Here is a 27,721-nt window from a genome sequence, read left to right as displayed (position 1 = left end):
TTGTGTTTGTATTTCAATAGTTTGGATTAAACTGTTATTAGTGTAAATTATTTTTGTGTTTGTATTTGAATAGTTTGGATTAGACTGTTATTATTGTAAATTATTTTTGTGTTTGTATTTCAATAGTTTGGATTAAACTGTTTTTAGTGTAAATTAATTTTGTGTTTGTATTTCAATAGTCTGGATTAGACTGTTATTATTGTAAATTATTTTTGTGTTTGTATTTGAATAGTTTGGATTAGACTGTTATTATTGTAAATTATTTTTGTGTTTGTATTTGAATAGTTTGGATTAGACTGTTATTATTGTAAATTAWTTTTGTGTTTGTATTTGAATAGTTTGGATTAAACTGTTTTTAGTGTAAATTATTTTTGTGTTTGTATTTGAATAGTTTGTATTAAACTGTTTTTAGTGTAAATTATTTTTGTGTTTGTATTTGAATAGTTTGGATTAAACTGTTTTTAGTGTAAATTATTATTGTGTTTGTATTTGAATAGTTTGGATTAAACTGTTATTAGTGTAAATTATTTTTATGTTTGTATTTCAATAGTTTGGATTAAACTGTTTTTAGTGTAAATTATTTTTGTGTTTGTATTTGAATAGTTTGGATTAAACTGCTATTTGTGTAAATTATTTTTGTGTTTGTATTTGAATAGTTTGGATTAAACTGTTATTAGTGTAAATTAATTTTGTTTTTGTATTTGAATAGTTTGGATTAAACTGTTATTTGTGTAAATTATTTTTGTTTTATTATTGAGTTATTAGATACCCCACATGACAAATAATTTAGTTTATTTTGCCACACTTAGTTATTTGATATCCTATATCACTGGAGTTTAGTTATACTGAATCATTAAAAAATATTTTGATAAAGGGGAGTTAATAATGATACAGTATGACAAATAATACTCAAGTTTAGTCATCTAAGATATTAAATGACTCAGTATGTTTAAATAAACTCAACTATAGTCATGTGGTGTATCAAATTTTATGACGTCAGTTTTTTCTAGCATTCTCAACTGGTTTTCATTGTTTTCTCAATATGTATGACTATCTACTCTTAGATTATTTCTATAATTGTCTTTCAAAACATCGTTATTCAGACTTATCACAATTTATTTCATTATTTTTTACAGAATATTCTTTATATAATGGCAACTATAATACCGCAGCGATTAAAACCTAATATAATATCTCATTTACTCAACATTTCACTTATTATCTCGTGTTTGGCCACTCTTTTGATAGCCATTAGTGGTGATAATCCTCAGTATATCCATTACAATGACAACAATAACAGTAATCAGACAAACACTATGATTGCTGTCGAGAACTCAATCGCCGAAAACTATACAACACTTCGTGTATTTCACGCCATTCTCGTACTGACCGCTGACATCACTTTACTGGTCGGTGTCATCATTGGTCACAAACACCGGACCGGTTCCGGTCATACCATTGCACTGATTGTATTGTTTGTTGTTATGGTATTTCTTTTATGTCGACCGTCGATGTTCTCCAGTATTATACATCAAATCATTTTTATACTAATCTATATGTTTTGTCTTATGATTAAAAGCGAAACATTAATAATCGATATTAAAAAATAATTTATACTTAAATTTATAAATACATTATATTTCAAAATATTTTTTTTATTTAATTTTTTAAATGAAATTGTTATTTTATATGTTTTTATTGTGCATTTTGTTATATTATATATATTTAATATAAATTATTTATTTTTTTAATTTTTAATATAATTATTGTCATATCTAAAACTTTATATATTAAAATAAATATATTCATAAAATAATATGTAACTAATAATAATTTTAGAAAATAAAAATTAAATTTGTTTGTTAGACCAATTGTAACATTAAAAATAATTTTGTAAACATATTATACTACAAAAAATATATTAATTGTTTTTATTTGTTGTAAACAATTTTTTGTATGATTACTAATAGCAATAATTTTAGTTCAGACAACAATAAAACATCAATACATTACTGTATTAATTCAGTGCAGTTAGTCTCTGGTAGGGATTGTCATCACAGAAAAACATGTTTGTTGTTAGAAACAGTGTGTGTGTGTGTGTGTGTGTGTGTCGGCGCAGTTAGATATACATACCTTAACTACAGTATTATTATTATTGCAACTAAAATATTATATTAAGGTTTGTTTACCATATTTCATGAGTCAATGAGCCATTTATATGAGTGACAACAAAATCAGTGTTTTTTATATATATTAGTTCAAACAATAAGATATTAAATCACACCAATTATAATAACATATTGTTTGCTAAAGACTTATAAATATTATTTAATTATTGGTGTCAAAGATGTCGATTCCGAGACAATACTATTATTTAAAATATTCATTAATTTCTATATCATTAGCGATGTTAATGATAACAGTATATCTAATATATAGTTCACAATCAGAATCCGGAATATTCTATACAGAATTTTCGACATCCATTGCCTTTATGTGTGTTTCGCTTATATTCATACTATTGTTGGGCATATTTTCATCAATTGGCAACTCTGTTATCCTATTGACCACATTTGGTGTCATAATGGGTATACTGTTTGTCATATCAATGATCATAATAGTCGGTGCTCTTATCTATCTATATCTAACCGTCCAAATGCAATTGTTGCCGTTTATCGCGCCCATCGTAATCACAATTGGCTTATACTTGTTGACTATGATTTCGTTGGCACTCAAAGATGTTATCAGCAAAATGAATGTCTCGGATGGCGGCGACTATGAGCCGTCCGCTGACGACTGTCGTTCATCATCATCACCACCACTGGTCCTTAATTAACAGTTTTTTTTGTAAAACTAAATTTTTGTCGCAATACTATACATTTATATACTAATTGTTGACAATAAAATTAATTAATATTCTGTGATATATATTTTCTAATTTAATAATGTGTATGACAAATAATTTCAAAACTAAATCATTAAAAAAAATGTTGAAACAAAATATTGTAGTTATTTAAAATTTAAAGTTTTATAAGTTTTTTTTATTTAAGTTAAACTAAACTAATTTTTACTAATGGATGAAATACTGTAAGTAATTTTCATTATATTTATTACTTTCAATTTATTTTTGTTATAACTTAGTTTAAAACTTATAAAAATAATGATAAATACATAGTTTTGAATAAAAATTAGTTAAACATATCTATTATAAATTTTATTTACTGTAATAGTTATGTGTAAAGTTAGAAATTTTGATGAAAATTAAAGTAAAATAATCTAAATTCAATTGCAAACAGTTTATTATTAATTTTTTCAATTGTCAATTAGATTTTCCCAACTGATAGTCAATTATGATATACTATACTAAGTATTAAATACCAATATATAACTGGTGTTTGTTTGATATAAGAGATATTTATAGTGTATTCACATCAGTATAAAACAGTGTATAACAAGATATGTGTATATATTTGTGGCTTTATATTTAAAGTCGTCTTTCAAGGAAAGCAACATTTCTCTCTCTCTAACTCTCTCTCTCTCTCTCTCTCTCTCTCTCTCTCTCTCTCTCTCTCTCTCTCTCTTTCTCTCTGAAAGAGGATGTGCTTTCTCTCTGGTGTGGACTCACATCTGTAGCTTAAGAAACGCACTGTTTGTATGGTATTACCAGTTAAGAGAAAATGATTGTTTTTAAATGGCAATCCCTCTCTCTTTTACGGCATACCAATCCTAATGTTTGTGCAAATTGTTTTGATTATACTGATAGTTATTGTCAATAGCTTTTTGTCAAATAATAATAATTACTAAATTGCTATGACATGCAAAACAAGTTAGTTGTAATCTTATTTTTACAATTGACAATTGTTAATAATATTAACAGTTATATACAGTGATTAACTTTAATTATAAGACTATTAAAAAAAATTATTTGATGCAGTTTTGAAACATTTTTAATATAAATAAATATACAGTATTTTTATACGGTATGCGAAATGTTTTGTGATAATAATTTTCAACTTGTAATATAATAATAATTATAAAAAGTAATTTACATATAATCAGTATATAGTATGCGGATGCAAAACAATATTGTCTATATATGATATAAATTAGTTAACAATTTTGTCAATTAAATTAATATTAATTTATATATATATATATTTTTTAGTGACAAAAATTTTGTTTTGTTATATACTTTATATACCGGTATATAAATATTAATAAATAAATAATGCCTTTTGTAATAAAAGTCACGACAAACTTTGATAATGAAGATATAAAACGCAAATTCAATATCACATGCATTTCACTGTCGCTGATAATACTATCCATACTATTGTTATGTTTGTTACCATTCAATACACACGCTATCAACGATCAGCTCATCGAAAGACGATTGATTCAAGTAATATGTTTGTCATTGTTGGTCATCTGTCCGCTGGCCATAATAGCCGTCCACATTCATCATCCCGTTGTCAGACCAGTTATACTGCTGTTAATTGTGGGCATTGGGTCGGGATGTTTGTGTGCCATCACTTTCTCCATGTTTTTTGTGAATATATTGCTCACATTAATTGACATTATTGTCGGCAAATTTAGACTTAATGTGTTGGAGTTAATAGCGATCAACATATTGATGATCGCATGGACAGCTATACTCTATACTCAGGCATCCCTGTCCCGGGAACTGTATCTTATCTATTTAGACAAACAACTACAACAAGAACAATTGCAACCGTCCACTGACAATACTACCGATGCTAACGGTACGGCTGCCAATGGTAGTCCGGCTAAAAATGGTGGAACTGTACGTACAGAGTCAGTACATTGGCCAGGTTTTAGAGGATCTACCGGTTCAGCAGTGATTGGCACAGACATGGAAAATGGCATTCCCGGTACTTTTAAGACAACTGGTCGAAGTGGTACATACTATTTAAATTGAACAGTATCACTTTTATTATAATAAAATGTAATTGTTTGTTTTGTTAAATACACGGTTTGGTATAATATATATATAATAATAATAGAATATATATGTTTTTTAAATTTAACAATTAAATATAATAAATTAGAACAATTATAATTTAAAATTATCTAGATAATTTTATTTTGTTTAATTTAATTCTAGTTACCTAAATGTTCAACAATGCTCTCTTTCTATATGTTAATTTATTATTATTGTATAATTATTTTATCACATTAATTTATTTAATTATCATTTTTTTCATATAACAAGTTATTTTTGTTATAATTTTTATAATTATTTTTTGTCATTATTATTATTATTAAAGTTATCATTAAAGTTAATTTACGGTTTTTTAATTTAAAGTTAATCTAATATAATATTTATTCATACATTATTAACATTTTGATTGGTGGCACTCGTATAATACTGATAACCATAGACGGCTTGTCCGCCGCCATAGGGGTTGCTATAGATTTGATGGTTGGCTGCGGCCAACACTTTGGCATTGATTTTTGATTGCTGTAATTGACGCCAATCTCTGATCATAATTGCAAAACATAGCGACTCGATGGACAACAATAGCAATACTAGTGTACGAAATACTATCAAACCGGGACTCGTTAGCACTCGTGAGTACATAAATAGTAGCAAATAAAATATGTTGACCACAGCAAAGATCATCACCGACGGTATGTTCTCCTTGATTATGGCCAACAAACCTATTGTGAAAACAATGACTCCCACCTAAAATTTAAATTTAAAAAAAATTAAGTTCAAATAAATAAACCATTTTAATCATAAAAAAAATTCATTTTAATTACCAGCGAAACGATACCCAAACTGAGAAACATTTTTTCTTTAGACTTGGTTTCAGCTATTATTAGTACGATAAGTGCCATCGATATCAATATAACTATTGCCGTAATCAACGAGTATTTAACAAATTTAAAACATTTTGTTTGCGGTATTATATCATCGGGACTGATATCATAATGAAATACTGTTGTTGTTGTCGTCGGATTGTTTTGTGGTTGCATTTTATTTTCAATTAAATTCAACAAATTTGTACTTTTTTTTAATACAAAAACAAAATTGTATTAACTATAATTTTTGTTTAAAATTTACTAAAACATAAGTTTTTAGTTATTATTTTTCTAATATAAATAATTTATTAAATATAAGAATATATATTTGTAATATTTAAACAAACAAGTTATACACTTGTGTTACATTAGTTGTATCGTATAATTGTATGGAATTATATGGAGATTTGATATATATTTTTCAAAATATACCATATATTATACTAAAGACTATTTATAATTTGCATCAACTATTTGATGGTAAGAGTAGCTAAATATAACAGTATCTGTCTATTGTGAATGTGCTGTTGCTGATGATGCTGTCGGTGCTTATCATAAGTTTATATAAATATATATATAAAGCACAGAGATTATACATAAGCATACAATTGCCAATTTGGCAAACATTACTAAATATTAAATATAATTTCAATTAAAAATTTCATGACTTCAATCATACTATGTTTGCAATTTTCATAATTTCAACAATTTATACTATTAATACAAAACTATAGTATTACTACTAACATACTTTATATAAATTAATAATAAATATTGTATGAAAAATTTAAATGTATAGATAGATAAACAAATAATTTTAGGTTTCAGTTATTTTAGTATTTTAATTTCCAATATGAATAATACAAATCAACTAATACGGTACTATAAAATAAAAATTGCATATTTTTGTTAATTATTTATTTATATTCAATTCAATAGATTAAAGTTTTAAACATTAATGAAATAAAATTAAACCATGATGAAATATATATATTTATTTATTAATAATTTGAACAAAATAATATGTATAATAATTATTGTCAAATTAGTTATACAGTTTGCATTAGTTTGTAAAACTTAAATCAGATCTTAAACTTATAGTCAATAAACAAAAAAAAACAATTTAAAATTTAGAAAAAAAATACTTAATGATGACATCAAACATAAGTTTTTTTAAATGAAATTTAATTAAATTATACCATTAATAATAATAATAATAAATAGGTTATAAATAACAAAAAAATATTTACAAAATATTTTCACATTTTGCGTTATTTATGTGTAAATGATTGCGATATTAAAAAATTTGATGCAAACAATGCACACACACTGTATATACATCTAAATGTGTGTTTAATTTCGGTTACTATACTGTACTATGAAATTCTAAACTATTGATTCATTCGAACCTATAAAGCGAATACAGTGTGTCGACAAAAATAATGCAAACAATATAATACTAGAATGTAATAAATAAATAGCAGACAACAAAATATATGTCTTATAATGAAAATTAGTTTTTTTTGTCAATGACTACAACAACACATACATGTGTTTACAATATATTATTATTATTATTACACACTTATATTATTATCAATAGTGTAGAGTAAAGTATGTAATAGTGTTAGTAATATATTGTATATACTGTTGAGTATATACTATGTATTGTGTAATAATAATACTAATAATAAAGTGTTATTGTTGTCAATGACTAACTAACTGACTGATCATATCATTACTATTATTGATATGAAATTATTATTTAATAAGAAACAAATATAGAGTATATTATATGAATAGTTAATTTAAATACAAAAATAAAATAAATTATAATCATATTATTTAAACAGTTTTTTTTTAAATAATTAAATAATAATTTTTTGTTTAAATGTTTGATATGTATATCAATTTATATTAATATATTGTAACATATTTTGTTTGTTTGTCTATATTATTGAGTATTTAAACCAATTAATTGTGTTTCGCATTCAAAATCAATGGGATTTTTGGTTGTTGTCATAAACTAATTAAACAAAAAAACAGTTATTATTATTATTGTGTGTCTTATTATATGATTATTATTACTATTACTATAAATTTGTGTCTATTTTTTTGTTTTGTTGGTGACTAACGACTAGACATTGTTTAACTTTGAAACACATAATAATAATAATAATAGTTATTATTATTAAATTAATACAACAAAAAATATGAAGACAAATAGTAGTAGTAGTAGTGGTAGTACTAGTAGTCAACAACAATTGGTGACCACCGATGATGATCCAGCACTCATTGACAACAATGACAACATCAACAACAACAGTGGTGTTGTAATAACCACTACCACATCATCATCATCTACTGGTGCCATAAGTGATGGTATGATTAAACTATTGGTGTCTATGTATTAAATATGATATGTTATAATAAAAAGTCAAATAGTTTTATGATTACTAATGTATTACTTTTTTTTCTTTGTTTTTGTTTGTCTAATATTATGACATTTRAATGACTAATTAATTGGACATTTGGATGATATGGCATAACATCTGGATCTATGGATTTTTTTTTTTTTTTTGGATGAAACCTACAGTTTTACCACATTGTAGTCGCAAGACGTTGAATGTYAACCATAATAAYAAAAACAATAACAATAAGACTATCTTAAATCCRGTTCCTGATAGTCAGTATCCGCAGCCAAGAGTATCGATTGGCAAATGGATGTACGAATCAGATGACTATTTAACCATAACTAACAATATGGCCATTGATTTGAGCCGAAACTCATTGTTCAACAATATGGACACAAATATCGGTCACAAATGTTTCGGTAATGACAACGATAATCATCAACAAAGTGTGGACTCAGGTATTTGTTGACATATGTTTTATAACAACTTTTATATATTTTTAAATATATTTTTTTATGGATTTTTATTTTATTTTATAAATTTCTTTAGATATCATTTACATTGAAAGCGTGAACAGTGGTGCCAGTGGTCTGAGTAGTGTCGTTGATGGCATTAATCCAAATGATAACGACAATAGAGATAATTTACTCAAACAAACAGGTATTTCATTGTTTATTTATAGACATGAAGTGACAGGTCTTATCATTTTTATTATATAAATTGATAATAAAACTATTATTAATGCTATTATTTAATTATATTATTGGATAATAAATCAAACGTCGCATTACCGCAAACAGTGGTCACAAACTACTCTAAAACTATCACTTTGTATGACTTGTCCAGCGATGACGATAACGACGAAGTGATTACCTGTGATAATGAGACTACTGTTGATAACAATGACGTCGAGATAATTAAAGTGAAAATTTTCGATAACGATGTCGATGTGGACACAGATATTGAAGTGTTATCCGAGATATTGACACCAACTGAGGTGATAGACTTAATGAGATATAGACTGAGACCAACACATTTGACGACCGGATTATCATTTACTGCAATTCGTGTTCTGTTGAATCACTATAACTGGAATCCAAACCAATTGGTTTCGGATTACTTCGATCATAAGCGTGACATTAAACTGATTCTCGACCACTTTAAGATAGTCATCAACTATGAGCTTAGATTTAATACTGCCAAACGACTTAAGACGTTTCACCAAACAATTAGCCAAAGAGACGACAGTGAGAATAGTCAAACATTAACTGAAGCCCAAAGTGTGGTATCTATCGATAGTAGTAATAATAATAATAATAATAATTTTGAAACTGATGAGCTTAAGACATGTCTAGTTTGTTACGATGAGCTCAATAAATTGGAAATGTTTGGCGCCAATTGTGATCACTTTCTATGCATCGACTGTTGGAACCAATATATTGTAACACATGTTAACGACAGTTCCAATGCCGATCAAATCACCTGTCCTGGAGATAACTGTAATAATATTATGGACGACGACCATATTCTTAGTATTATTCAGGACACTGCTATTGCCGATAAATATCGGCGACTCATATCCAACAAGTTTATAGCTTCGGAAGGCAAAGGATTGCGTTGGTGTCCCAATGGATCGTGTCTTCATGCGGTTAAAGTCAAGTACGCCGGTCCTCAAGACATTGAATGTGTTTGCAAAACTGTATTCTGTTTTTCGTGTGGCGATCAATGGCACGAACCACTTACGTGCGATCTCTTCAAAAATTGGGTTCAAAAGTATGCGAGTCAGGCAATTGATCCCAAGTCAGCTAAATGGCTGACCAAACACACGAAATGTTGTCCAAAGTGTAAGTTTCCAATAGAAAAGAATGGCGGATGTAATTACGTAATGTGCAGCAAATGTCGGCATCAGTTTTGTTACAATTGTTTGGGCAAATGTTCGCACGGAAGATGTCTCGGACGGAATGAAAACGACGCCATTGAAGCCCAAAATGCCGATCATCTGTACAAAGATAATATGAATTCGTTTCCCTTATTCAAGGAGGCCTACCAGCGACAGACCAAACAGTTATCGATTGAACGACAATTGCAAGAATCAGTTGCCCTAAAAATGGAGCGGACAGTCAAAGACAAGGAGTTCCGTACGAGTCTCAAGTTTCTGAAGTCGGCGTTTACTGTGTTGTGTCACTGCCGGCAAACCCTAATGTATTGCTATGTCTTTCAATACTATGCCAGAGGCGATTTGATTGAGTACTCCAAGCGTTTAAAAGATTTAGATGTTATGACTACCAGTCTGTCCAATGTACTACTTAAGGAGGCGCCCTATGGTATCAAAAAGGATGTCTGTATGCAAGTGAAGCGCAAAGTTCAGTCTAAATACAAGGAATGTGAGGCCAAAAGGGTAGCTCTCGTACAGCACATCAAACAAGGAATGTCTATTAACTACTGGCGTATTATCATATGATATATAATACTGTATTACTCTTAATTTATCGTAATATAAATTATTTATATATATATTTTCGATAACTTAATCATTATATACAGTATATAATGATTGAGTTAAAAAATTATTGTTTTAAAACTGTTTTGCTGTTTTACAATGATTAAAATAGTTACAAGGACGATTATTTAATACGTGAATACATAGTATATTTTTGTGTGTATAATTTTTTTTATAATAACTATTATTATTATTACAATAATATTTGTAATAAACAGGATAATATAGGCTTTAAAATTTTATTAAAAATTAAAATTTAACTATAGTCTATTTAATAAATTATATATTATAGTATGAAAATTTTTATTAATTTCATATATCAATCAAACATTTATACATTACAGTAAATAATTGCTTGAAATTCTAAGTCGAATTACATAATATTGATATACATAAAAAAAATTTAATATTTTAAACAATTATATATTATAATAAAAATTATTTGAAATTTTTTTAGATGATTATTATTTATTTAAAGATTATTCGACTAATTTCTAACTGATTAATATAAAACATTTGATTTATAATATTATTTCATATTACTTAAAACTGTTTTAATCTTTTCAATACCTATTTGATTAAAGTTTTCATTTTTGACGGAATCAGTGGTTGAATAGATATTCTCGGTCTTAACCGTCTCTCTCTCGACTTTGCTGAGAATATCGGCGAGTTTGGCACTCTTGGATCGGCGGAACCGTTTGCAACACAATGATAGTGCCGTAGCCATCAACAGTACGGATGTGACGACAATCATAGACATTAGTAACCAATCGTACCATTTATAGTCGTCACTATTGGACGAAACCAGTTTGATCTCCTCTTTAAAACCATAGCCAACAGCAATGTTTGGATTACCGTTCTTCACAACTGGAGATTTGTTATTGATTTGTTTGTTAAGATCATTGATGGACATGAGTTGTCCCGTTTTCTTATTCAAGACAGCCAAAAGATGCACTAAAATTTGATTGGATATCAACATATCATATTAGTACAATATGTATAGTACTTGTACCCGACGCCATACATACCAGTGCCGTCCGCATCTCTGACCAAATCGCCCGGAGACGGTATCTCGTCGTCGTAATTGTCGGACAATAATGTTTTCTTTTCATTTTCAGACACCGTATGGTTTTTGCTCATTGGACAGTCCTCTTCATGTACGCCGTGTTGTCCATCGGGACACTTGCAATCAATCATTATCATTCCATTAACCATCAAACCGTCATCTCCGGTCTCAGTGTTATTTGTGTGAACACTGTTCTTCTCTTTGAGACCAATGTTGGCAAAGACGTCATCTAAGTTTTGGACAAACGATCCAAACAATGTGTCGACAATCTTACTTATCGGTGACTTCATCTGCTCTGCTTCTGTGCCATTGATACTACTGTTGTCGAAATTGATGTCCACATCAAACATTATCTGAGCTAACGGTTTCTCATGATTGCCGAAATCGTGGATCGATTCCCATAAAACATTATCATCTGATTTGGTGTCTCTTGATGTTAATTGGGATTGTGATTGTTTGACATTATTGTCATCTGATTTGATATCATTCGGGCCAATACTGTCGAGACTGATAGCGATTGACGGACTGAAAAATGGTTGAAAATTCTTTTGAAAGTTATTCATGTTTTTGTCCATTTCTTTTTGATGTTCATTCATTGTCTTTTCGAAAGACTCGATTGATTCCCGATGTTTGGCCAACATTTTGTTTGTCTCTTCTTTATCCTTATCGGTAAAAAACGGCATCTGAAGCGAATCATCTATGAACTGATCGATCAGCGATTTTGACGGCAATTTTTCTGCTTTTCCGACCACTGAGACAGTTGGTGGTGTCGGTGTTGTTGCCGATCCATTGTTGTCGACCACTTTGGCCGCCGTCTGGTTGTCACTTGTTTGACGAGTGAACGCAAAGTTTATAATCAATAGAAAACTTAACAATAAAATAATTTTCATTTTATTGTTAATTCAACTCTTCTTTGTTAATATTTAAACACAATTTTCGTTTTAATAGTCAGTAATTTTATTTATGATTAAAACTAATGATAATTTTTTGTTATTATTAACTAAATGGCTGAATAGAGACACTTATGGTTTTTTATATATATATTTATTTATATTAAGTTTCAAATTACCGGTACTTCATATTTTCGATATATTAAAATAACAAAATTAATTTTTATATTGAAAAAATATTTTTTAATAAACAATTTTTAGTTATAATTTTCATATATAGTATTGAAATCATATGTGGAAATAATATACCAAATTCTGATTGAAAATATTTTGTAAAAACTAATAGATTTTTTTCTAATGAAATGATATGCTTTAAAAATAATTAAAATACTTAAAAATAGTGTAATTTTTTTAATATAATTATTTGTCTACAACTATATCACAAATGTTAATAAATATCAAAACCATATTTTTCTAAAATAAGATTTATAGTTATAATTGAAAAACAATTGATAACAGATAAGGTATATATATATATAGTATATACCGGTATATGTATTTGTATAGTTGATATTGTTTAGTAACCATAATAACAATAATAAACATAATAAACTAAATATTGATAATATTATGTTTAGACTAAATATAGAAAATACAAATCATGTATTTAAAAATACAATATTAGACATTAAATATGATTTTATTTTTTTATAAAAAACAAAACATTTTCAGTCAATATGTGAAGTAAAGTAGGTCTTAAACTTTGATAAATAACTATTATATTTTCTGTTTCGCGATTTACTCAAAGTATAAGACTCGGTGGTGTCGACATCCATATCATCTAACAGTTCTTCATCTTTAGGACAGTTACTATAATTGGCATAAACTTTATTATTATTATCAATAAAATCATTTTTATTGTCGCATTTTATATATGCAAATATTAACAGCAAAACCAATACACTGAAAAATAGACCAATTAAGGCATAGCTATAAAATACATTTATATTATTGTCATCGATTAGGTTTGCAAATATTGATCCATTAGTTGATTTTGGCATATCATCATCAACTGATTTTTATAATATCATATCATATAAATAAATAATAATTAATTATATATATATATATTTGTTATCATTAATGATTCAATATAAATGTTTTATATTTATTGTCTTACTTTTTGATGTAATATTTGCTATATTATCTTCGATAGACTGTCCCGTTGATTGATTCACTAACAAACTGTTAGATTCATTAGACTTTAGTGTTACTGAATTGCTGTCATCTTGTATTTCCTGGTGATTATCATCATATGATTGATTGTGTTTTCGGTGGTAACTCTTCTGATGGATGTCTTCAGTTTGATTGTCATTGTTTTGATGTTTCAATTGAGTTGTTATTTTGTTTACCAATTTTACAATATTTTTTTCTTTATCTTCAAATTCATTATCCATTTCTTCATCATTGGCTTTGTTTCCAAAGTATTTTTCAAAAATCGATACACTAGTAGTTGATAATTCATGACTACTACTACTACTACCACTACCACTACCACCATCACCATCACCATCACCATCACTACTACTACTAACTGGACTATTAGTGTCAGTTAATACTTTAGATTTACTTTCAGTTTGGTTATCGTCTTTGAATAATTCAGTTTCATTGTTAAAATCAATATCTTTATAGGATTTACTACTAATTATTGGTTGATTGGATCCGCTATCAGATGTAATATCTGATTCTTGATTAATATATAGAATTGGCTCATCAGTAATAATATTGTCATTGTCTGCATCGGTATTGTCATTAATCACATTATTAGTATTATCATTATCATCATCATTATTGTAACCATCAATTGTATCATTGTTTGAATTGTCATTATTATGTGTAATCAAATTAAATGTAAAATTCAAACCTTTAGCTAAAATAAGTTTTGATAATTTGCTAAAAAAGTTTGCCTTTTCAACTGTGGTATCATTTTCTGAAATTTCCATAACATTTTCATTTACCTCACAATTGACAACAATTATAAATGTCAGAAATAAAACTAAAATTATTAGATTTATTCGCAGCATTTTATTTTGAAATTTATTTTTTTTTTTAAAAGTTACACAACTTATACATCCATTTACTTAATGTTTGCATAGATTTTATGCCATTTTATTGAACTTTTCAATTAATTAATTACTGTAAGTAATTAATTACATGATTTTTACTGTTTTGCATAAAAAATATATTACAATTTTATTATATATAAATTTATAATAAATACGAATACAATAATATTTTTTTAATAAACATATTTATAGATAATATAATTAAATATGAAATATAAATAAGTAGAGTTTAATATATTAAATTTATTATAATTAGTATTATTAGCATTATTTAGAGTTACATTAAATAGTTTATCGGATTCATTAACTGACACTAATTTATAATAATATTGTTTTTCAATTGTTGTGACAATTGTTTTGTCAGTTGTAATATAATCTTTGTTATCGTCATTATCTTTGATACCATAGTCATCCCCATAATCAGTAGTATAATTCATATTACCATAACTATTGTCATCCTCATCATCAACATCATCAACATTAGTATCTTTTGAATTATTATTATTATTTGATATCAAATTAGTCCAGCCCTTAGAGAAGACTTGTTTCAATAGATTACCAAAAGAAAATGATTTTTCAGTTGTTGTTGTTGTTGTTGTTAATGATGTTTTTGTGGTCATGTTTTCGGAAATTTTCTTAAAATTACTATTTATATTACTAATTGTATTATTATTATCACAAAAAATTATAGTACCGCTAATAAAGAATAATAATAATTGTAAACTAATAAATAAAAATTGCATTTTGCTTATTTATTTATTTAATTATTTTTTTTAAATAAATATTTTGAACATTAAAAAAATTAAGATTCTTTTAATTAGTTTTCAGTGGTTTTTTTGTGTGTGTGTATTAAATATTTAATAATTAATTAATTGTGATATTATTACATATAAAATGTTAATTTTTTTTAATAAATGAAAAAAACAGTAAGTATTTTTCAAAATGTTATCAATTAAATTATTTTTTAAATAATTTTTTTAAGATAATAAAATCAATTTTCCAAAAGAGTACGAATTTGGCCCAAAAACCAAATAAGTCCCGATTTGATGTCGACAATGGCAAACATAAAGGGCCGATCAACCCGTACCTGATCTGACCGGAAAGTTCGGGTCAAAAAATGAAATCGCGAAACTGCCGCCGCCTCTGCGCCCTCTTCGTTGACCTCTATATAGGCATTGTGTACGGCTTCGGAAATTTTCAGCTTTTGCTGGCCATTGATTCGGGAAAAATCGGCCAAATCGGTGAACATTGTATTGCCTCCCAATTGTCTTAACAAGTCTTTCAAATTATATTCTGTGAATATTTAAAAGAAAAAATACTTCAAAATTGATTTCATAAATATTTTATAAATTTATTATAATTATATTTGAAAAAACATATAATAATTCTATAGTTTATGTTTCTATGACTCTGGTTTGTCATGTTTTTTAAAGATATACCTGTTTTTAGCTTAAACTTTGGAAAATATAAACTATTGGACTGTCCTTTCCGATTGATAACAGTATAGATCGTATCGTTGAATGTCTTTAAATTCAACTTTTTTGTCATTGAATCCAAACCTTTCCTATCATTTGGCAAAAGCTGTGAGAAAGAAAAAAACATAAATTTTCATTAAATAGTTTATGAAAAGTATTAACAGTTCTCATTGTTTAGTAAATAATAGTTAAATATAGTTAATAAAAATGTTAATCACAAAGAAAAATGATAGTATCCTTACAATAATCATTGACATGTCTCCGATAAATGGCATTTCAAAGACATTTGCGTCCAATTGTTTACTATTTTTGACTTTAAATCGTCTCTTCATTGACATCATATCGACTGAAACAGTTTCATCGTTACCCCAGTCATGAAACTGGCCTTTTTTGGTACTACTCTTATCAAACAAGTATCTCCAGGTGCCCTTAAAGTAGACTGCATTTATCAGTATCATTGCCGTTAATGGATCCAAAGGTATTTTAATTAAATCAGTTATTTTATTATTGGTATGTATTTCCACCCATTTATTAATATTATCGATAACTTTTTGGCCGTCATTTGCAAAGTCGACCGACTCGACAGTCGAGTCAAACGTATTGGTCATCAATTGTTTATAGTCTTTATTCAATGATAACTGATTGGTAACCAACAATAGATTTGCTAATTTCAATACTAAATCTTTGTTATCGGTTTCCACTATAGACTTCAAAATAATTTTTATTTCATCATTGATTGTAGCGATATTTGCTATTATTGTATATTTTAATAATTAATTTTTTATATATCTAGAAAAATGTGACTTTAATTTATTTATATACCATTGTCACCAATATTGCAGATATGTTTGAGTTCCTGTTCGGTGATACCATTGGCACCATTCAATACCATCATCAGAGCCGTTGTAATACTTAATGGCGAGAAAAAATTGTTGCCATCCTTTGGCATTGTATTCAACAGATTTAAAGCCAACTTATTATTAATTGAAATCAAGTTGTCGTCGTTTTGATGTCTCACTTGACAATTGATGGTCAAAATTGACAATAATATTAATAATATAATCGATAATAACAACATTTTTGTTTATTTAAAAAGTTCAATTTGATAATAATTCAAAAATTTTTAATTAAAGTTTTGGTATTATATTTTAGTTTATAAATGTAACAAAAAAACACTCAATATATAGACAAAAATGTATTTAATAATTAAATATTTATGATATTAAAATAATAAAAAATGTAAAACAAAATTTCAATTAACAATTCAAAAACACTTTCACATTACTCTGATTTGAAAACTTTTCAATTTAAATATTAATCACATAATACTGAATGTTTATTATTAATTTTAGTATAATTATTATAATAAAATTCAAAATATTATTTTAACAATTTTATGGTTTTTCACAACTTTTATTGCAATAATTTTTACAATTTATTTTTGAAAACCCTTTATTAAACACATTCAAACAGTAATTATTTTTAAACAAAAAACATTATAAATTTTATATTAACTAATAGTGACATTAGTCTAGTAATGTAAGGATAAGTACAATATTATTATTATCATAATTATTAGTTAAAGACATCGCTTTCCTAATAAAAAAAACTTTTACTAATCCTTTTAAAAACAACTATTTGCTAATTTCCCGTCACTTTTACTATTGTTTATTATAAAACTATTTTTTCATTATATAATAAATAAAACATTGCCAGTAATGAGACACTTGTCGTTAATATTAATGAAGGTCTCTATTGTTGTCTTGTTTGACAATTTTGTTTTCATATATAATTTATTGATTCATTTACAGCAGTAAATCAAGCATATAATTATCAATGTTATCAGCATTTTTTCACATTTAAATATAAAATTTTTAAAAATATTTTATTAATATTTTTTTATGTAAAACAAAGAAACATTTGTTATTATACTGTAATCAACAAAATAACATAATTAATAACTATATTATCAGTTGCCATGAAATTACTAATTAATTTTTAGTGTATAAACACAATCACTTTAAATAAAATAATTACTATTATATTATAAGGAATTTTGTTAATAATTTTTATTTTGAATATTTTATTTTTGAAAAATTTTAAATAAATTAGTAATCATTAAAATTTAAACATAAATAAAAATATGAAAATAATATTTATTAATAATTTACTTATAAATAAACAATTGTTTCATTTATTACTTTGAAATCATTGTAATCCTAAAGAAAAACATTACTTAATTAAAACATTTCATATGTCGAGCACCTGACCCAAGAATAATATCAAACCCGTATTGATATCTCTTATAATAAATATAAACGGTTTGTCCACTTTGACCTCAACCGGCGGTATCCAAATGTGAGGCACACCGACCAGTCCAACGGCGGCCGACGCTTCGGCACCCGTTTCTGTCACTTTGAACACGGCTTTGTGTATGGCCTGCGATACGTGTACATTGCGGCTGCCAGTTATGCCGGACAGGTCGGCATTAGACTCAAACACTGTGCTCAGCCCTAACTGTTTCAATGGATTCTGGAGATTGTATTCTGAAATATACAAAATTATTATCTAATAAAAAAATGTTAAACTGTTTGAAACTTTTAGAGTTATATAAATATGAAATACCAGTTTCTAATTCAAACTTTGGAAACGTTAGGTTTACTTGTGATTTGGATTTGTTATATAATCTGTTGATCTCATTATTAAGTGAATCCAATGTCAATGATTCAATTGTTTTGTTTAAACCATCATTTGGCAGTATCTTTTAAAAATAATAATAATAATAGAATTGTTATACCAACAAAAAAACACATTCAATATATTTTTATCATAAATTATATAAAATTTTTGTTTACAATAATCATCGATATATTGCTTTCTTCAATAAATGGCAATTCAAGAACCGATGCATTCAATGTCCGACTATCAGTGTATCGATATTTTCTCATTTGTCTCATTGTCGGCACTTTAGTTGTCCTAAGATAGCCATAGAAATCAGTGTCTATTGTGCTATAGTTATCAAAAGGATATTCCCAAACGGCACTCAAATACAGTGCATTGGATATTACAAACAGTGTATCATTATTTAGATTATTAAAAAGTTTATCAATTTTGCCATTAGTTTGCTGTCTAATCCATTCATTGATATCATCAGTAATATTGGCTGAATTGGACCGAAAGTCGACCGAATCGATAGCCGACAGAAATTTTTCCCGAATTATTGACTCATAATTTGTCGACAAATTAAAGTTTTTGGATATAAGTATACGGTTTGCAAAACGGATTACAAAATCTATTAAATTGTTTTTATCTCCCATTGAATTCAATGTACTTTTAATGTCATTATTTAATGTATTAATTGTTTCTGTAATTAAAAATATGTTAAAATAATTAATTTAAGTTATTAAATGTAAAAGTTTTTAGACATAAAATTTTTTTGATTACCATTTTGTTTGATACCAAATAAAGTCTTGATCTCTGTATCTGTCCGTCCATTTGCACCGTTCAACAGCATATACAGAGAGTATTGGATACTTAATGGCGAGTAAAAGTTATTTTGATTTTGTGGCAAAACATTTAACAAATTTAATGACAATCTATTGTTTTGTTCACTAAGTTTTGATAGTTCTGTTGCCGACTGAATAACTGTCGGCGCTATCGATAAAATAATTGAGAAAATTATAGTTATTTTCGACATATTTTCTCTGTTCATCGTTTCACTAGACATTGAAAGTGATGACTGACTGACTGACTAAAAGCTAAGTGTTAAGTGTTAAGAAACTAATGGTTAGTTTTTTAGATACTTTTTATTTCTTTGTTTTCAACAAAAAAAAAGTGTAAATTTGTTGTATAACCGGTAAGTCATCTCAAAAGTGAACAAATATTGTAAACATTTTAAAAAAAAAAATTTCAATAATTTATTTTCAAGTTTAAACTTGTTATGAACTAGGTAATAAAATTATTTACTGTATTTTATCAATAAATTTAGTTTAATCTACTTATATAATATATTTAAACAAGTTTGGGTTTTAAAATAATTTTTATAACTCTATATTTTTAAATACAACATTTTAGTAAAATTAAATATATATAATAAATTAATTTTTCTAATATGATTATTTTTTAAATATAAAAATAAATAAATAAAAGCATAATTTATTATATAAATAAAATTTTATAGAGTCCTCAACTGTCCCATTGCTAACATTATATCTGTATTATAATCTCTTATAATGAAAATAAAAGGTTTATTAACTTTGATGGGAAAGTGTCGCACAAACGGATGATTATTGAACTGAACTGAAGGCGAATATAACAGTTGAGACAATTGTGATGACTGAAGACCTTCCTCTTTGATCTCAATGTATGCCTTATGTATGCCATGAGATAAGTGCAGAGTTGTGTCGCCAGTCATATCAGTTAAGTTAGCCGTGGAGTCAAACAATGTTTTTAGACCCAAACCGTTGAACACGTCCTCCAAATTATATTCTGATTAAACAAAAAAAATCAATAAATATTAATATCAATTACACTGATTGTTATGAATACCTGATCTTATGGTGAATTTAGGCAAAGATAACACCAATTTCTTTTCCTCCGATACATCCAATTCATTGAGTATAACTTTCAATGAGTGAATGTCTAACTTAAAGGTTAACTCATCTAATCCGTGTCCATTGTTGGGCATTAACTGATTTATTAGTACAATACAAGTAATTAGAAAAATAAATGAAATAAAAATTTATTTTTTATATATAAATTTATATTAATATAAAACATAATTTTCATACAATTACTAATGAGATATCACTTTCGTAACGAAATGGCAATTCAATTGCCATAACATCTAATGAATTGTTAACAATGTATTTGTATTGTTTCCATATCTTCATTGTGTCCACTGATATGCCATCGGGTTGTGTCTCATCAAAGAAGTTGTCTTTTGTCGTGTATTTCTGTGTAAAAGCATTCTTCCAAAAGGCCTCCAGAAAGACACTGTTGGCCAATGCTATCGACGTATTACTGGACAACTCGTTGTCGAAAAGTTTTTTAAATATATTATTTGTTTCGCTTTTAATCCATTCATTACTTTCGGCTCTCAGAAAATGATAGTTTTTCATAAAATTAGCACTTTTTATGTGAGTATTGAATATATTGTCAACAAATGTCTCAAATGTCTTCAACAGTGGACTTTTGTTTGATATAAGTATGCGATTTGCTAACCGTATGTTTACTTCTTTATCAATTTGTGATTCAATTGATTTCAATTGAGTTTTCAAACTCTCCTCAAGTGCTGTCAAATTGGCTTTTAATGAAAAAATTAGAAAATTTTATATACATATTCTATATTAAAGAATAAATGTACAAAAAATAATTATTTTTATAAATTACTTTTTGCTTTAATATCCAGAACTTTCTGGAGTTCATCTTCAGTGTCACCATTAGATCCCTTTAACAGTATTAACAACGAAGTGGTTATACTTAAAGGCGAAAAAAAGTTGTTTTGATTTTGTGGTAAAGATTTTAATACATTGAATGCAATTTTATTATTAATATCAGAAAATATTATATTATCACTAATAATAACATTTAAATTACTTAAAATTACTAATAATAATGATATTATTATAATTAAATTTTTTGTCAAACACTTTTTATTAGTCATTTTTTTTGCTAAAGTTATAGTTTTGATTATCTCTGTCTCATATATTTGATGTTAGACTTGTTTTTTTTAAAGTAAAACAATTTTACTCATATATTATAGGAATGTTGTATTTCTCGATTTTTGACTATAAATTCCTGTTTATTAATAAATGAAAATTAAATAAATGAAAATTAGTTAACTCTAATAACATTATTTTTAAACTGAATGGAAATTTTCCATTTTTGACAAATTATTTTCCAAAAATATTTTCCCAGCATAAGTTCCCAGCATAATCATTAATTAAGACAACAAATTATCATTAATTAGATCTAATAATTGTATGTCTGATTAAAATTAAAATGCAAAAAAAAATAAATAAGAATAATATATACTATTAGGTATTTTATATATAATATAGAAATTAGAAAATTTAGAAAATAAATTCAAGTATATTGTAATAAGAAAATTGTTTTTTTTTATATAAATAAATTTCACACATAGAATATTGACATTCATGTTATACCGGTATATACTGTTTATATTCAGTATTTGTATATGTTTTTATAAAAAGTTTAATAACAACTGTTATTATTATTATTATTATTATTATTATTAAAAAAGTGTGTTTATACTAGTTTTATAAATAGATATTTTTTTAATACTAAAAAATCTAATCAAATATTATCATTTATCCAAAAAACTGGCGTCAATATCATCAAAACATTTTTTTCATTAATGTTTTCTTCAAATAATTAGAGCAGATATTAAATGTAATTTTTTAGGCCATTTAGGACTTTGCAACTTATGTTTGTTTAAACTTTCTTAAACTTTTTAATCAATTATTCACTTTTTATATAATTTTTTTTGCAGCGATAATTTTTAATTAAAATTAATGATTGGAAAAATAAAATTAACAATATTATCATTAATTAGTTAGCATATTATTAGCACACAATTTGCATTATAAGCATAATTTAGTTTTTTTTTGTATAAAATATTTGTATATAAAAATAGATTTATGTAAAAAATATACCTTACTATTGATTTTTTTTAATCAATAGCACACAAAAAATGTGATTTATATTTATTTATTTATTCTTGTAATGACTTTAATTTCTAATTTTTTTGTTGATATGATATGTTATCAGCAAAACTGGGCGAACAGTTTGTTAGCTTCATATCTATGGGACGACCTGTAAATTGTCTGTCATATTATTATTATTATTATTATTAACTCCACAACCAATGATCCGACAAAGTGATGGCCATAAAGTGTTTGGCGCCACACATGCAAAACGGGTTCACAATATATGTATATATATTGTATATAAATAAGTGTCGGCTAATAATTATTTAATTCAATTAATCAAATTATGAATTTTGTGTTCATTAAAAAAACACACACATGTCTTAATGTATTAAATTTCTTAAAGAAACAAAAATTAACTAATAATTAAAATAATTAATTAGTTATTCTGTTAAATATTATTTAAAAATTATATATCAAAAAAAAGTTTTTATTTTAAAACCTAATAAATTAATAATACTTTTGTTAAATTTTTTAAAAATAATTTTTTATTTTTGTTAACAAACAAAAATGACATTTACTACTACTAGTAAAAAATATGAATGGGATAAATATGTTTATACAATTATTTTATTATTAAATCACACGGCATTTGTAAGTATTTTATTTAATAATATATATTTTATTTTAGTTTTTGTTGTTTTATATTCAAATTATATTATATGAATAATTAAAATTATAATATTTAAAATTATTTATATTTTAAAAGGGAATGACGAGACATATGTTTTTCGCTGTAATGATTGACTTGAAATACATATTAAACACATCGATAAACAGCATCTCATTATTTAATACATTTGTTTCTATCGGCTATTTATGCGGATCTCTTTGTAAGTAAAAGTTTTTTAATAAAATACTATAATAATAATAATTATAATAATATTTACAAAAAAAAACCTTATGATATTACAGTTGGATTTCTATTCAAATACATTAATCGACAAATAACTGTATCAATATTTTTGATATTAATATCATTGTCATCAATACTGATCCCATATTGTCAATCATTGGCCCACATCTACACATGCGGTCTGATTGTCGGTCTAGGCTCCGGCTGTTGGAACAGTATAGTTAACGTATGGCTTATAGAGATCTGGCAGAAACGGTCGGCACCGTTACTACAGTTATTACAGTTCATGTTTGGCATCGGGACTATACTGTCGCCGATTGTTAATCAGATGTTTCTCAAAGACGACTCTTTGGTATCAAATACGGTACAAATTGTCGCCAACGATGACATGTTTGTCAACAAAACTACACAAACAATTGATTTGATTGATGAGAGACGAGACAGCCTTAAAATGCCGTTCCTTATCAATGGCGTCATTCAATTTATTTGTAAGTTTTTAAAAAAAATTGTTATCAATTTTAATAACATTTTTATTTTAATTCAATAATTATTTATAAAAGTGTTTGAATGTTAGATAAACTATATTTAGGTTATATAATGTTTGAGTACTTAACACTTTTACATTTTATATGAAATATAATACATTTATTCAATCAATAGATTAAGATTATTGATAATTATTTGTTTTTTTTTAAATTATAAAAACTTTTATTTACTTAACTTTCATTTATTTTATTTACTTAATTATTGAATTCAAACTATTTTTGTTATTTGTTTTTAAATAATTATAGTTCCAATGCTATTGGTTGTGATGTTTATGATAAAGAAGTACCGATTGTCGGACCAAATGATTGTCGAGACGACCATTGATTACGAGTGCAAGAAATCGGAACACAAGAAGAATCTCTTCAAAAGCAGTGACGAAAGTCCGCGAAAAACTCTGATCTTATTGTTTGCCGTATTCTTCATGTTTTACAACGCGTGCGAAGGACTGGCCTTTCAATTTGGTCCCTCGTATTACCAGAATATGGAACTCCGACTGACATCAAGCAAAGCGGCCGGCATTATGTCGGTTATGGCCACCGCATACACTATTGGTCGCGGAATCAATGTTTTGATATCAATTAAAATACGAGCAAAACATATGATTGAATATCACTTTCTGATAATAATCACCGGTTTTTGTATACTATTTTTCTCCAATCACTCCCTATTGATGGTCCAAATGGCGAATATAGTGCTCGGCTTCGGGTTTTCGGCACTTTTTCCGTCAATGTTTGCCTACATTAAGCAATACATAGAAATCTCAAACTCTATCGGAACAGTACTTATGTTTTCATCGGAAATAGTCGTCTCATTCACGCCATATATTTTGGCCACTTTTATAGAGAGATATGCAATCATTTTCATAATCATTGAATCGCTTTATCTAATGATTTCAATTGTAATTTTTTTGGTCATTATTTATCTAATCCGACGGACAACAAGAAAAAGTGTCTCAAAATTATTGCTCGTAAACAACAGTGACATGTCTTAGACATTGTCTTAGTTTTTATTATAATATATTAGTATTTTTTTTTAGTATAATTTTCTCAATATTTTAATTCATTTTGTGTAAAAAATATCATTAATTGTAAATTCATGTTATATTATTTATTATGCAATATTACCCATTTTTTTTGTCAAACTTTAAATTTTTGTAAATAAATATCTATAAATTATATAAATATAGTTTTGTAACATTTTTAAAAATTATTGAATTTAATATAATAAATACAGTAATAATGTTTAATAAATAATTTGTAATAAATTACAATTACTGTCAAATCTTTCAAATATTATATTTAAGTATAAACTTCTTTAATTTGTTGAATACAACGACAACATTACAAAGTAATACATTGTTTACTACAAGAGACGAATTCGAGATACAGGTGCCGATCAGCTAATTGTGTGGCAATCATATAATTAACATTATTATTATAACAACTCTAATTAAATATATAAAACCAATATATATATAAAGTTATAATTTTGACATTTGATTTAATATTTGGTTTGAAGTAAACAATTGTTTTTGTCATATGATTATCAATTGAATCTAATTTTGTTTATCAATTAAACACAATATTATTCAATAAGATTTTTTTTAAAAATAATTATATATGATATTAAAATTCAAATACAAGCTTTACTAATGACGTCATAATCCAGACTTAACCGGGAATTTCAAATACAAGCTTTACTAATGACGTCATAATCCAGACTTAACCGGGAATTTCAAATACAAGCTTTACTAATGACGTCATAATCCAGACTTAACCGGGAATTTCAAATACAAGCTTTACTAATGACGTCATAATCCAGACTTAACCGGGAATTTCAAATACAAGCTTTACTAATGACGTCATAATCCAGACTTAACCGGGAATTTCAAATACAAGCTTTACTAATGACGTCATAATCCAGACTTAACCGGGAATTTCAAATACAAGCTTTACTAATGACGTCATAATCCAGACTTAACCGGGAATTTCAAATACAAGCTTTACTAATGACGTCATAATCCAGACTTAACCGGGAATTTCAAATACAAGCTTTACTAATGACGTCATAATCCAGACTTAACCGGGAATTTCAAATACAAGCTTTACTAATGACGTCATAATCCAGACTTAACCGGGAATTTCAAATACAAGCTTTACTAATGACGTCATAATCCAGACTTAACCGGGAATTTCAAATACAAGCTTTACTAATGACGTCATAATCCAGACTTAACCGGGAATTTCAAATACAAGCTTTACTAATGACGTCATAATCCAGACTTAACCGGGAATTTCAAATACAAGCTTTACTAATGACGTCATAATCCAGACTTAACCGGGAATTTCAAATACAAGCTTTACTAATGACGTCATAATCCAGACTTAACCGGGAATTTCAAATACAAGCTTTACTAATGACGTCATAATCCAGACTTAACCGGGAATTTCAAATACAAGCTTTACTAATGACGTCATAATCCAGACTTAACCGGGAATTTCAAATACAAGCTTTACTAATGACGTCATAATCCAGACTTAACCGGGAATTTCAAATACAAGCTTTACTAATGACGTCATAATCCAGACTTAACCGGGAATTTCAAATACAAGCTTTACTAATGACGTCATAATCCAGACTTAACCGGGAATTTCAAATACAAGCTTTACTAATGACGTCATAATCCAGACTTAACCGGGAATTTCAAATACAAGCTTTACTAATGACGTCATAATCCAGACTTAACCGGGAATTTCAAATACAAGCTTTACTAATGACGTCATAATCCAGACTTAACCGGGAATTTCAAATACAAGCTTTTTACTAATGACGTCATAATCCAGACTTAACCGGGAATTTCAAATACAAGCTTTACTAATGACGTCATAATCCAGACTTAACCGGGAATTTCAAATACAAGCTTTACTAATGACGTCATAATCCAGACTTAACCGGGAATTTCAAATACAAGCTTTACTAATGACGTCATAATCCAGACTTAACCGGGAATTTCAAATACAAGCTTTACTAATGACGTCATAATCCAGACTTAACCGGGAATTTCAAATACAAGCTTTACTAATGACGTCATAATCCAGACTTAACCGGGAATTTCAAATACAAGCTTTACTAATGACGTCATAATCCAGACTTAACCGGGAATTTCAAATACAAGCTTTACTAATGACGTCATAATCCAGACTTAACCGGGAATTTCAAATACAAGCTTTACTAATGACGTCATAATCCAGACTTAACCGGGAATTTCAAATACAAGCTTTACTAATGACG

General features: G+C 26.8%; 8 protein-coding genes across 8 annotated transcripts; 3 read left to right on the top strand and 5 right to left on the bottom strand.

The window, feature by feature from the left end:
* The first annotated feature begins 989 nt into the window (after positions 1-989).
* LOC128964331 (uncharacterized) lies at positions 990-1,610 on the top strand. Its single transcript, XM_054310918.1, has 2 exons — positions 990-1,044; positions 1,137-1,610. The coding sequence occupies exons 1-2, from the start codon at positions 991-993 to the stop codon at positions 1,608-1,610; spliced, it is 528 nt and encodes a 175-aa protein (XP_054166893.1). The 5' UTR covers position 990.
* Positions 1,611-5,347: 3,737 nt separating this feature from the next.
* On the bottom strand, positions 5,348-6,000 carry LOC128964330 (uncharacterized). The gene is made up of 2 exons (XM_054310917.1): positions 5,785-6,000; positions 5,348-5,707 (listed from the first exon to the last, which is right to left on the bottom strand). Exons 1-2 carry the CDS (start codon positions 5,998-6,000, stop codon positions 5,348-5,350), a joined length of 576 nt encoding a protein of 191 aa, XP_054166892.1.
* Positions 6,001-8,049: 2,049 nt separating this feature from the next.
* On the top strand, positions 8,050-10,765 carry LOC128963894 (E3 ubiquitin-protein ligase ariadne-1-like). Its single transcript, XM_054310434.1, has 4 exons — positions 8,050-8,208; positions 8,423-8,698; positions 8,790-8,900; positions 9,041-10,765. The coding sequence occupies exons 2-4, from the start codon at positions 8,551-8,553 to the stop codon at positions 10,699-10,701; spliced, it is 1,920 nt and encodes a 639-aa protein (XP_054166409.1). The 5' UTR covers positions 8,050-8,208; positions 8,423-8,550; the 3' UTR covers positions 10,702-10,765.
* Positions 10,766-11,203: 438 nt separating this feature from the next.
* LOC128963914 (uncharacterized) lies at positions 11,204-12,826 on the bottom strand. The gene is made up of 2 exons (XM_054310457.1): positions 11,769-12,826; positions 11,204-11,694 (listed from the first exon to the last, which is right to left on the bottom strand). Exons 1-2 carry the CDS (start codon positions 12,694-12,696, stop codon positions 11,270-11,272), a joined length of 1,353 nt encoding a protein of 450 aa, XP_054166432.1. The 5' UTR covers positions 12,697-12,826; the 3' UTR covers positions 11,204-11,269.
* Positions 12,827-13,424: 598 nt separating this feature from the next.
* On the bottom strand, positions 13,425-14,782 carry LOC128964329 (probable serine/threonine-protein kinase clkA). The gene is made up of 2 exons (XM_054310916.1): positions 13,877-14,782; positions 13,425-13,768 (listed from the first exon to the last, which is right to left on the bottom strand). The coding sequence occupies exons 1-2, from the start codon at positions 14,778-14,780 to the stop codon at positions 13,425-13,427; spliced, it is 1,248 nt and encodes a 415-aa protein (XP_054166891.1). The 5' UTR covers positions 14,781-14,782.
* An 889-nt stretch (positions 14,783-15,671) lies between these two features.
* On the bottom strand, positions 15,672-20,040 carry LOC128964328 (uncharacterized). Its single transcript, XM_054310915.1, has 8 exons — positions 19,742-20,040; positions 19,153-19,661; positions 18,923-19,058; positions 18,551-18,843; positions 17,120-17,375; positions 16,540-17,048; positions 16,262-16,403; positions 15,672-16,115 (listed from the first exon to the last, which is right to left on the bottom strand). Exons 1-8 carry the CDS (start codon positions 20,022-20,024, stop codon positions 15,814-15,816), a joined length of 2,430 nt encoding a protein of 809 aa, XP_054166890.1. The 5' UTR covers positions 20,025-20,040; the 3' UTR covers positions 15,672-15,813.
* Positions 20,041-20,471: 431 nt separating this feature from the next.
* On the bottom strand, positions 20,472-23,965 carry LOC128964327 (serpin B3-like). Its single transcript, XM_054310914.1, has 5 exons — positions 23,942-23,965; positions 21,689-21,746; positions 21,088-21,602; positions 20,846-20,987; positions 20,472-20,785 (listed from the first exon to the last, which is right to left on the bottom strand). Exons 1-5 carry the CDS (start codon positions 23,963-23,965, stop codon positions 20,472-20,474), a joined length of 1,053 nt encoding a protein of 350 aa, XP_054166889.1.
* A 55-nt stretch (positions 23,966-24,020) lies between these two features.
* LOC128964326 (uncharacterized) lies at positions 24,021-25,421 on the top strand. The gene is made up of 2 exons (XM_054310911.1): positions 24,021-24,372; positions 24,676-25,421. Exons 1-2 carry the CDS (start codon positions 24,171-24,173, stop codon positions 25,419-25,421), a joined length of 948 nt encoding a protein of 315 aa, XP_054166886.1. The 5' UTR covers positions 24,021-24,170.
* The last annotated feature ends 2,300 nt before the right edge of the window (positions 25,422-27,721 follow it).

This window comes from Oppia nitens, unplaced genomic scaffold, assembly GCF_028296485.1.
Source record: "Oppia nitens isolate AA-2021 unplaced genomic scaffold, nextdenovo-longstitch-racon4-pilon3 scaffold8_pilon_pilon_pilon, whole genome shotgun sequence".
Classification (NCBI taxonomy): domain Eukaryota; kingdom Metazoa; phylum Arthropoda; class Arachnida; order Sarcoptiformes; family Oppiidae; genus Oppia; species Oppia nitens.
This window is presented reverse-complemented; position numbering and strand designations above follow the sequence as displayed.